This window comes from Pongo pygmaeus, chromosome 2, assembly GCF_028885625.2.
Source record: "Pongo pygmaeus isolate AG05252 chromosome 2, NHGRI_mPonPyg2-v2.0_pri, whole genome shotgun sequence".
NCBI lineage: Eukaryota > Metazoa > Chordata > Mammalia > Primates > Hominidae > Pongo > Pongo pygmaeus.
Window position 1 is genome coordinate 34,125,854 of NC_085930.1, and position 10,929 is coordinate 34,136,782.

Here is a 10,929-nt window from a genome sequence, read left to right on the forward strand (position 1 = left end):
AGTCAATAAAGGGATCGGCCCAACTAGAGCAGTCCCCTTCATCGTGAGTCAAGCCTTCTTAATTATAATGTGGTCAGTCCCCAGGTGTCGCGGGGTGTTGAGCTTGGGGAAGTGTTCTACATGGCAGAAATGACTGCAAAGCAGAAATACTTTAAGTCTTGCTGGGATTGAAGTTCACTGTAAGGATTTCATTTTGTTGGTTTATTTGGTTAATTTCTGTTTAACAAAAACATTGCTTTCTGAAAAATAATTGAATTTTCAGTTTCCTCACAAATTAACTTTTTTTTTTGAGACGGAGTCTCGCTCTGTCGCCCAGGCTGGAGTGCAGTGGCACAATCTCGGCTCGCTGCAAGCTCCACCTCCTGGGTTCACGCCATTCTTCTGCCTCAGCCTCCCGAGTAGCTGAGACTACAGGCGCCCGCCACCACGCCCGGCTAATTTTTTGTATTTTTTAGTGGAGACGGGGTTTCACCGTGTTAGCCAGGATGGTCTCGATCTCCTGACCTCATGATCCGCCCGCCTCAGCCTCCCAAAGTGCTGGGATTACAGGCGTGAGCCACCGTGCCTGGCCCGAATTAACTTTTTTAACTAAAGAACTTAACTGACTCTAAAGTCAAGCTGGGCCAGGCACAGTGGCTCTCGTCTGTAATCCCAGCACTTTCGGAGGCCGAGGCAGAATAGCTTGAGCCAAGACATTCAAGACCATCCTGGGCAACAAAGCAAGACCCCCCCCCTCTCCACAAAAATATACAGGCCAGATGCCATGACTCACCCTTGAGCCCAGGAGTTTGATACCAGCCTGGGCAATATAGTGAGACCTCCTCTCTACAAAAAAAATTAAAAACTAGCCACGCATGGTGGCACATGCCTGTAGTCCCAGGTACTCAAGAGGCTAAGGCAGGAAGATCACTTAAGCCCATGGAGTTAAAAGTTGCAGTGAGCCTTGATCAGGCCACTGCATTCCAGCCTGGGCGACAGAGCCAGACTGTCTCGGAGAAAAAAAAAAAGACCCGGGCACGGTGGAGCACACCTATAGTCCTGGCTACTGGGGAAGATGAGATTTAAGGATTACTTGAGTCCAGGACTTTGAGGCAGCAGTGAGCTGTGATCACTACACGGTACTCAGCCTGGGTGACACACAGATACCCTGTCTCCAAAAAAAATAAAAAATAAACTTCCCAGACGATTCTGTTGCATACTCCAATTTGGTAAAACCAACACTTAGTGACATCTGCTTTTTTCTTTTTCCTATCTCTAATATTCTTTTTTCTATGTGTCCTTGCCTCTGGTGGATTAAATATAGCTTTTTTGTTTCCTAGGGAGAGGTGAACAGTGGGGAGGGACATTATGTACTTTCATCTTATTTTGAAATTTCTACAGATATAATTTCACAACCACTATTATTTTCTACAATTTACTAAATGGAATTGTAATACAGGCATTATTATTTTTCTAAAAAACTGCATAATTGCTTTCTGTGTTGGGAAAAGAAAAATAGTGCTGCTTTTGTACCGAAACAGTATTCTTTCTTTAAAACATATTTTCTAGAGGTTTTTTGTTTTGTTTTGCTTTCCTAAATATGAAAATAAATGAAAACTTACTCATTGTAAAAAAAAAAAAAAGTATCATTAGATATTTTTAAATATTCTGAGTAAAAGTATTCTCCATTCTGTGCTTCTTAATGGCATGGTATATACAAAAGGACCTTGTTCCTAAATATAAAAAAGGATTATAATTACTGTATTAGATTATTACTCTGTAACCAGGGGATTTCCTAACTTCTCAGATTATAAAATTACTTTTTATAAAAGCTTACTAATCACCTGTGAAAAATGTAAATATTGTTAAATGTAACCACTTTTGATCCTAGAAAGGAAAGGGGTTCCTTAAAAATCCAAATATGCTTACACTGTTGGTGGGACTGTAAACCAGTTCAACCATTGTGGAAGTCAGTGTGGCGATTCCTCAGGGATCTAGAACTAGAAATACTATTTGACCCAGCCATCCCATTACTGGGTATATACGCAAAGGACTATAAATCATGCTGCTATAAAGACACATGCACACGTATGTTTATTGCAGCATTATTCACAATAGCAAAGACTTGGAACCAACCCAAATGTCCAACAATGATAGACTGGATTAAGAAAATGTGGCACATATACACCATGGAATACTATGCAGCCATAAAAAATGATGAGTTCATGTCCTTTGTAGGGACATGGATGAAATTGGAAATCATCATTCTCAGTAAACTATCGCAAGGACAAAAAAACAAACACCACATGTTCTCACTCATAGATGGGAATTGAACAATGAGAACAGATGGACACAGGAAGGGGAACATCACACTCTGGGGACTGTTGTGGGGTGGGGGGAGGGATAGCATTAGGAGATAAACCTAATGCTAAATGACGAGTTAATGGGTGCAGCACACCAGCGTGGCACATGTATACATATGTAACTAACCTGCACATTGTGCACATGTACCCTAAAACTTAAAGTATAATAATAGTAATAAAAATAAATAAAATAAATAAAAAACAAATATGCTAATTAAAGTTATTTGCATCTATGATTCTGGTGTCCCACCCACGCTCTTCTTTAAAGATAATCACACCTAACCTGGAGAAGTCAAATTCAGAGAGATCGAAAGTAGAATGGTGGTTGCTAGTGCCTAGGATGAGGAGAATGGGGAGTTATTGTTTAATGGGTATAGAGTTACAGTTTTGTGAGATGAAGAGCATTCTGTGGATGGATGTCAGTAATGGTTACACGACATTGTGAATGTACGTAATGCCTCTGAACTGCACACTTAAAAATGATTAGAATGGTAAATTTTGTTATGTATATTTTCACAATTGTTTTTTATTTTAAGAAATAACCACACCTAGAACAAATAATTACAGCTGTGTCACTACCTAATCCAGGATACTGGAAAAGCCTAATTTCAAATTTTCTTTAATGCGTATATGGCTGTTCTCCTTTTTTAAAATTTTATTCTGCATAAAACAACTGGAGTACTTGACATAGGAAACAAAGTGCCTACCAAATGGCCTCACTACATTTTTGGTAAATGAATGAAATAAAAAGTCAAACACTATGCATTTTTAAATCTTTGGTAAAAACTAATCTTGGGGTGGGAGGAGGGTGAGCGTTGTAAAACTACCTATCAGATACTATGCTTGCTACCTGGGTAATGAAATCATTTGTATACCAATACCAGTGACACAAAATTTACCCTTGTAACACATTTGCACGTTCCCCCAACCCTAAAATAAAAGTCAAAAAAGGGGAAAAAAAGATCTTCTCTCAGGCTCCTGAGCTGCCTCAGTTACTTTGGGCATGCCACTTTACCTTTGAAAGCCTCAACTTCTCCATTCATAAAATAAACATGTTAGCTAAGAATATCAGTAAGGTCCCTTCTAGCTCTAACAGTCTTATTCTTGAAGGTAAACTATTGAAGGAAACCAGAATGTCACCTCAAAATATGCCTTTTTTTTTTTTTTTTTTTTTTCTGAGACTGAGTTTTGCTCTTATTGCCCAGGCTGGAGTGCAATAGCACGATCTCAGCTCACTGCAACCTCCGCCTCCCAGATTCAGGTGATTCTCCTGCCTCAGCCTCCCAAGTAGCTGAGATTACAGGCGCCTGCCACCATGCCCGGCTAATTTTTGTATTTTTAGTAGAGACAAGGGTTCACCATGTTGGCCAGGCTGGTCTCGAACCCCTGACCTCATGATCCACCTGCCTCAGACTCCCAAAGTGCTGGGATTACAGGCGTGAGCCACTGCACCATGCCAAAATATATATATAAATTATATATTTAAAAAATATATATATAAATTATTTTTGAGCTGAAGGCAATTAAGAAGCAGAAAATGGAGGGAGAGCTCTCTCTCTGTCCTCTTTTTTCTGCCTGAAAGGCAGGACATAAATTCTGTCTAGACTCTTACCAGCCCAGAAAGCCCCAGACGAATCTGCAAACAAACCTTACTGTATTCGTTTCCTTCTGTAGATTTACATTCCCACAGTTTCTCACCCTTGGAAGCCTAAAACTCTTTCCTTTGTTCTTTCTTCTCTCCACAAATTTATTGTTCTTCGTTGAAGATACTTACATAAGCCAGAGTTGTAAACCACTGTTTTGAGTTACTCCGCATTTAGGTTTCTCTAAGGTGATGTGCGCTGCATGCGTTAATAAACTTCTTTGTTTTTCTGTTGTTACAAGGGTTCATTCCAACTAAGAACTCATGAGGGTTAAGGAAATAACTATTTTTCCTCCCCTACACTATCTTAGTCTAATCCAGTCTTTGGAAAATTAAGCATAAAAATTGTTTGATTCTCTCCCTCTTTATTTTAATGAACCATGTTGAATTTGCTTGAGAGATGATTTATCTTGATTTGCAAAAGACAAAGCACATATAAATTGATGGGAGGGATATTCTCTAAGAATAATTCATAAACCTTTGACATTTATTAAGTTTAGAATTATAAAAGAAGTCTCTATAATTTTTCAAAGGCTTTGCATCTTTCTCTTATGTATTAATATATTGCTAGAGGACTTTTAAAGTGTGCTTTACTTCTTTATGTGCTTGGCAGAAAATTGTAAAATTCTAACAATATTTAAGTGCCTACGGTGCACCAGACACTATTCCAAGAACTAGAGATACAGTAGTGAACAAAACAAAGTCCATGTTCCTGCTGTCACAGAACTTACATTCTAATAGAGAGAAGTAGACAGTAAGCAAACATACATCAGTTGGTAATAAGTGCCAAAAAAAAAAGGAAGGGAGAGAGTTGCTCTTTCAGATAGACTGCCCAAAGAAAATCACTCTGATGAGATAAAAAGTGGGCAGAAACTTTAAAATAAAAGCCCTATAGATATCTATAATGGGGAGGAATATTCCAGGCTGTGGGCATAGCAAGAGTGAATACCCTTAAAACAGGAGCTTGCTTCACAAATTGATGGCAAGGTAGACCAGGTGCGACTATGGTGAAGTAAACAAGAGAGTGGTAGGAAATGACACCTGAGAAAGAGCTAAGTCCCGGATCATGTAACTGGATGAGTAAACCAGTGAGAGTGGTAGGAAATGACATTGGAGAGCTAAGGGCCATGTGAGACCTTGTCGGCCATGGTAAGAACTTAGTTTTCATTCTGAGTGAGAAGGGAGACCATTGAGAATTTTAGTAAGCCTGTGCATCTAGACTGTGAACTTCTCAGGTCACAGTTCACTACAACCCCCTTGGGTTGGGCAGGGTAGCTAGAGTGGGCTAGAGTTGGGTATTTCCCTTCCCCCAAGTCAGTTAGGCTCTGATAAAACCCCAGCAGGTTAGCTTCTGATTAAATAGCTTCTCCTGAGGGCAGACCTTGTTAAGAAGAACAAAAGCTCTGGCGTATTTCAAAATGGCTCCTTTTCCCCACCCACTACCAGAGGCATGGATAGTCGCCCTGAGGACCTGTGAGAGCTCCAGGAGCTTAAAAAAAATTGGGGAGCGGGGAAGAGGGAATGGCTAGGTCCCTCTGACTTGTCCACACTGATCCTTCAGGTTTACCTATCCTGGTACTTGTTCCATTGGAGGCTTCAGCAGCTAGTTTCTGCTCTGGTAAGTTGTGATTCTCTACATTCACCTGCTTTCAATCCCTCCAATTTTGGAGGCGGTAGTATGCCCAGTAACCTTACTTATTTTATGGATCTTGTGAAGAAGAGCTGTTGATTTTTGGTCTGTCTAGCTTTTTACTTGTTGTTAGGATTGAGTAGCAACTTCCAAGATTTTTACATGCCAGTCTGGAAACAAGAAGTCAACAAACATCACCACTGAAAATTTTGAACAAGGTTGTGACATCCTATTAGATTGTTTCACCATGGCCTCAATGTAAAACATTTTTGGATTTGCTGGGCGCGGTAGCTCACGCCTGTAATCCCAGCACTTTGGGAGGCCAAGGCAGGTGGATCGCCTGAGGTCAGGAGTTGGAGACCAGGCTGGCCAATATGGTGAAACCCTGTCTCTACTAAAAATACAAAAAATTAGCCACACGTGGTGGCACATGTCTGTAATCCCAGCTACTTGGGCGGCTGAGGCAGGAGAATAGCTTGAACCTGGGAGACGGAGGTTGCAGTGAGCCAAGGTCATGCCATTGCACCCCAGCCTGGGGAACAGAGCGAGACTCTGTCTCAAAAAAAAAAAAATTCTTGGATTTTTGAAGCATGGATTTTTGCCGTGCATTGCATCCATTTTCAAGGCTTTTTTTTTTTTTTTTAAAGGATAGTTAAGTCTGTCAATTATTTACACTTTAGAAAAAGTAAATTAATTACGTAATAACATCTGAGAGAGAGGCTGGGCATGGTGACTCACACCTGTAATCCCAGCGCTTTGGAAAGCCAAGGCAGGAGGATCACTTGAGCCCAGGAGTTTCAAACCAGCCTAGGCAACATAGTGAGATCCCATCTCTAAAAAAGATTTGTTTTAATTAGCCAGGCACGGTGGCACGTGCCTGTGGTCCTAGCTACTTGGGAGGCTGAGGGGGTGCTTGCTTGGATGTCTTAAATCTCTTTTAATATTTTTTTTTTTTCCCTGAGATAAGAAGGTCGAGGCTGCAGTGAACTGTGATCACACCACCACACTCCATCCTGGGTGACAGAGTCAGACCCTGTCTCCCAAAAATAACACCTGAGATCAGCAAAGACTAGAAGCATTTTTAATAGAAAAGGAAGGAATGGAGAGCAGTGTGGATAGTGCTTTGGACAACCAAAAACCTTTATAAAGTACCTGTTGGGTTAGAGGAGTCAGAGAATAAGATTTAGAAAGTGAGAAGGGAGTTAAGAAATCTTAGACCAGCTTATTGAAGTGGGGAAAAAAATTAAAAATTTAAAAAGATTTGGCCAGGTGTGGTGGCTCATGCCTGTAATCCTAACACTTTGGGAGGCCGAGGCAGGTGGATTGCCTGAGCTCAGGAGTTCAAGACCAGTCTGGCAACACGGTGAAACCCCATCTCTACTAAAATACAAAAAAATTAGCTGGGTGTGGTGGTGCGTGCCTGTAATCCTAGCTACTTGGGAGGCTAAGACAAGAGAATTGCTTGAACCTGGGAGGTGGAGGTTGCAGTGAGCCGAAATCACACCACTGCACTCCAGCTTGGGCAACAGAGTGAGACTCCATCTCAAAAAAAAAAAAAAAATTAAAAGGGATTTAAGACATCCAAGCAAGCACCATTTGAATTTTGCCTTAGGCCTAATAGCAACTCGAGTTGCACTGAAAATCATTTTGAGTGCAACTTATTGGAAGTAGGTTGTAGCTTGCCAGTGTCAGTGTTAAGAAATTAAGAAGGGAGAATGTTAATATATCTGTTAAGAATGTGCATTTGAGAGTCAGCCTCATATGCAATCATTTCTTTGATAGTTGTTTGGCTTTAGAGAAAGCCACTTAACCTGTCAAAGCCTTTTTTACCCCGCTTTAAGCTCTACCTACAGCAACTAAGTTAACTTCTCATCTAGCCTATTTTTTTCTTCTCAGACATCAGAATAACTGTATCTTCTAGTATTCGCTGAATTGATCATAATCTCCATTGCCTGATTCACATTTCACTCCCGCTTCTATCTTCTGCCGTTCATTTAACAGCAAAAGTTCTTAAATGTCTTCTGTAGAAATAAATGAAGACCAACCAAATGAGAAAAGCCTATTTATTCTGAGCCTCTGTAGCAAGGGAGTCCACCACTATCACTTGCATTTTGGCAGAGACTCAAGGCAGGCAGAAGAGTAGGAGAGCTGTATAGTGGGGAAAAAAAGAGAAGACTTCACGTTTGCCCTGATTGCAAGTTGTCATGGGGAAGCTGTAGGTGAGCTAACTAGAAATGGGGACATCTTGCGTGATTGGTTAGGGGTACATATTTGGCTCTCTCTGGTTGGTCTCAAGTTGGAAATAGGGACAAAATTAGGAAAGCTGTCAGTTATTAATGAAGTTCTTGCCATTTGGCCCCAATTGTTATAGAAGTTACTGGTTAGTTTCCTGAATTTTCACTAGCGATAGAAATCTGGTTTCCTGCCAGTCTGACTTATACCAGACTGACTTCCTGATTTGTTTATTGTAAATGAGGGGTTGGCTTCCTGGGCAGGTTGCTGCAGGTTGTGTGTCAAAAAATCCATATTCACATATGGTCTCTCCATTGTCCCTTCATATATTCAGTCTTTCACTGCTTTGAATCATTCACAATTATTTTGAATTGACGTCTTTACCATAGGTTAGAAGGTTAATGTCTTTCTGACATGCTTAATTTAGCATCATGTGCCATAGGAAGAATTTGGCAAGGTGAAATTTTCATTTTACTTTTGCTAGCACTTACATACTGTTACTCTTTTAACTTTCAGTGGTTACCAATGACACAGGAGCTAAGCTTCCAAAAATTTATTGAACAATCTGACTTACTAGGAGAACTTAAATATGACTTCAATGAAAAAGCTGAATTCAGACACACTGAGACACAAAAGCCTTTTGTCTTTAACTATTATGAAAATGTCCTTGAGAAAAATAGCAAGCGCTACCAGGCCCTTGGCCATTTGCTTGAACAATACATTTACGAGCTTTTGGAGAAAGTGTGCAAATTAGAAAAAGTATATATCCCACCTGAGGCTGATAAAGAAGAACCAAGAAGCTTCTTTTTCATGAGCGAGAAAGCATTAACAAATCACCATTCTTCTCTTCTTATCCTTCTTCAAGACCATGGGGTCTTTCGAGCTGGTCAGTGGAGTCAGCAGGCAATAATACATCATGGTCTCCAACATGGAAGTCAGATACCATGTATTCAAATGGCATTGCAGGCACATTATGATGTAATTGTGCTAAACCCCAATGATAATTTTGTGGAACTAAAGATGGAAAAAGAGTGGAAAGGCCTTTTAACACAAAATATTGAGTCGTCTTCTCTAAAAATGGTTCAAGGTGGGAGCTTTTTCTCTCTCCAGCATCCTCCCAAATGCATTCCAAAAAGATGCAGCAACACCCCCGAAGAACACATGGCTTACATATGGGATTACTTCATTTCAAAGACTGAAGGCAAGGACATTGCCTTCATTGTACATGGTTATGGAGGCTTGGTTTTTATGGACTTGCTTGTTCGTAGAAGGTGGGAAGTGATGAGCAAAGTATATGCTGTTGCACTTATCGACTCTGAACATCATGTAGGACACCAGCTGGGAAGTGATGTACAATTATTAGCATGGATAAAGCACCACTGCCGTGAATGGGTGACAAGTCCTAAGCCTTTGGATAAACCTGCAGCAACTGTTTTCAAAAAGGAATTTCCTATGGTTTCTGCTGGTACAGAAAAGTACAGCTTAGCCCCTTCCTCTAGCCTTCAGTCAATTTTTAAGTACTTTAAAAAAGCTTTAAAAGCCAGAACAACCATTAATTTCTCTCGAATGCCAATAGTGACTAGAAGCTCCACAAAAAGAAAGCAAAGTGCTTAAACTACTTTTGTCACCTAAGATTTTTTTGTCCTTCTGCAACTTTGCTAATATAGATTCTGGAAGAAAAAAGAACACTTTCAACTCACACACAATATGATGTTCTGACTTGAGGTTTGATTTGTTACTTTTTATTATTTTGTTTTTATGAGGCAGGGTCTGACTTTGCTGCCCAGGGTGGTATGGAAATCTGGCCTCAAGCAAACCTCCCACCTCAGCCTCCCAAAGTGCTGAGATTATAGGCATAAGCCACTGCACATGGCCATGGCCAGGTTTGTTGCTTTTTTTTTTTTTTTTTTTTTGAGGAGGAGGAGGAGTCTCACTCTGTCACCCAGGTTGGAGTGCAGTGGCACCATCTCAGCTCACTGCAACCTCCACCTCCCGGTTTCAAGCAGTTCTCCTGCCTCAGCCTCCCAAGTAGCTGGGACTACAGGCGCATGCCACCACACCCAGCTAATTTTTGTATTTTTACTAGAGACGGGGTTTTGCCATGTTAGCCAGGCTGGTCTAGAACTCCTGACCTCAGGTGATCCACCCACCTCGGCCTCCCAAAGTGCTGGGCTTACAGGCATAAGCCACTGCACCTGGCCATTTTGTTGCTTTTTTGAAAAGTGAACGTATTCTCTTTTGTAGCCTGTTGATGAACTGGGAATTCAGTGTCATCATTAATATTTTACAGTGTTAGTTAAGTGTGAAGATCTTTCTTTTAAAAAGCTATGGTTTGATATAATGACAACAAAATGGCAATTGATAAAAATTAGATATTGAATCAATCTTTGATTTCTATAATAATACCATAGTAAAATTACAAGTGAACATAAAAATTAAACATCATAAGCAAACTGCATTCTTTGTATGTTTATGTTTTTTGTTAAAATTTGTTGTACTCCCTGTTCACCAGGTCTGAAGAAAAAAAAATTTTAAATAAATTTGTTGGTCTTGTGCGTACGTTCACTCACATCTTCAACTAATATCTGAGTGCTTACTATGTTCCAGTCAAGACTAGGTGTTTGGGACACCATAGCAAACAACCCCAACATTGCCTTTCTCTTTACAGAGTTTACAATGGCCGAGAAATTACAAATGTGAAGAGTGTTAAATAGTAAAGGAGACTGGGCGCGGTGTCTCATACCTGTAATCCCAGCACTTTGGGAGGCTGAGGTGGGCAGATCACCTGAGGTCAGGAGTTTGAGATCAGCCTGGCCAACATGGTAAAACCCCATCTCTCCTAAAAATACAAAAATTAGCCAAGCATGGTGGCGAGCACCTGTAATCCCAGCTACTTGGGAGGCTGAGGCAGGAGAATCACGTGAATCTGGGAGGCAAAAGTTGCAGTGAGCCAAGATCATGCCACTCCACTTCAACCTGGACAACAAGAGCGAAACTCTGTCTTTAAAAAAAAAAAAAAAAAAAAAAAAAAAAAAAAAAGGTGCCATGGAATATCTACCATGAGAGCTAACCAGCCTTGGAGT

At 40.5% G+C, this 10,929-nt stretch overlaps 1 protein-coding gene across 1 annotated transcript; it reads left to right on the forward strand.

Annotated features, from left to right (window-relative positions):
- Positions 1 to 5,314: 5,314 nt before the first annotated feature.
- Positions 5,315 to 10,383, forward strand: LOC129032414 (putative protein ARB2BP). The gene is made up of 2 exons (XM_054479553.1): positions 5,315 to 5,602; positions 8,363 to 10,383. The coding sequence occupies exon 2, from the start codon at positions 8,372 to 8,374 to the stop codon at positions 9,458 to 9,460; it is 1,089 nt and encodes a 362-aa protein (XP_054335528.1). The 5' UTR covers positions 5,315 to 5,602; positions 8,363 to 8,371; the 3' UTR covers positions 9,461 to 10,383.
- Positions 10,384 to 10,929: the final 546 nt, after the last annotated feature.

Bases quoted from the DNA above. Each gene is read 5' to 3' on its own strand.
- LOC129032414 (XM_054479553.1), top strand. From the start codon at position 8,372: ATGACACAGGAGCTAAGCTTCCAAAAATTTATTGAACAATCTGACTTA.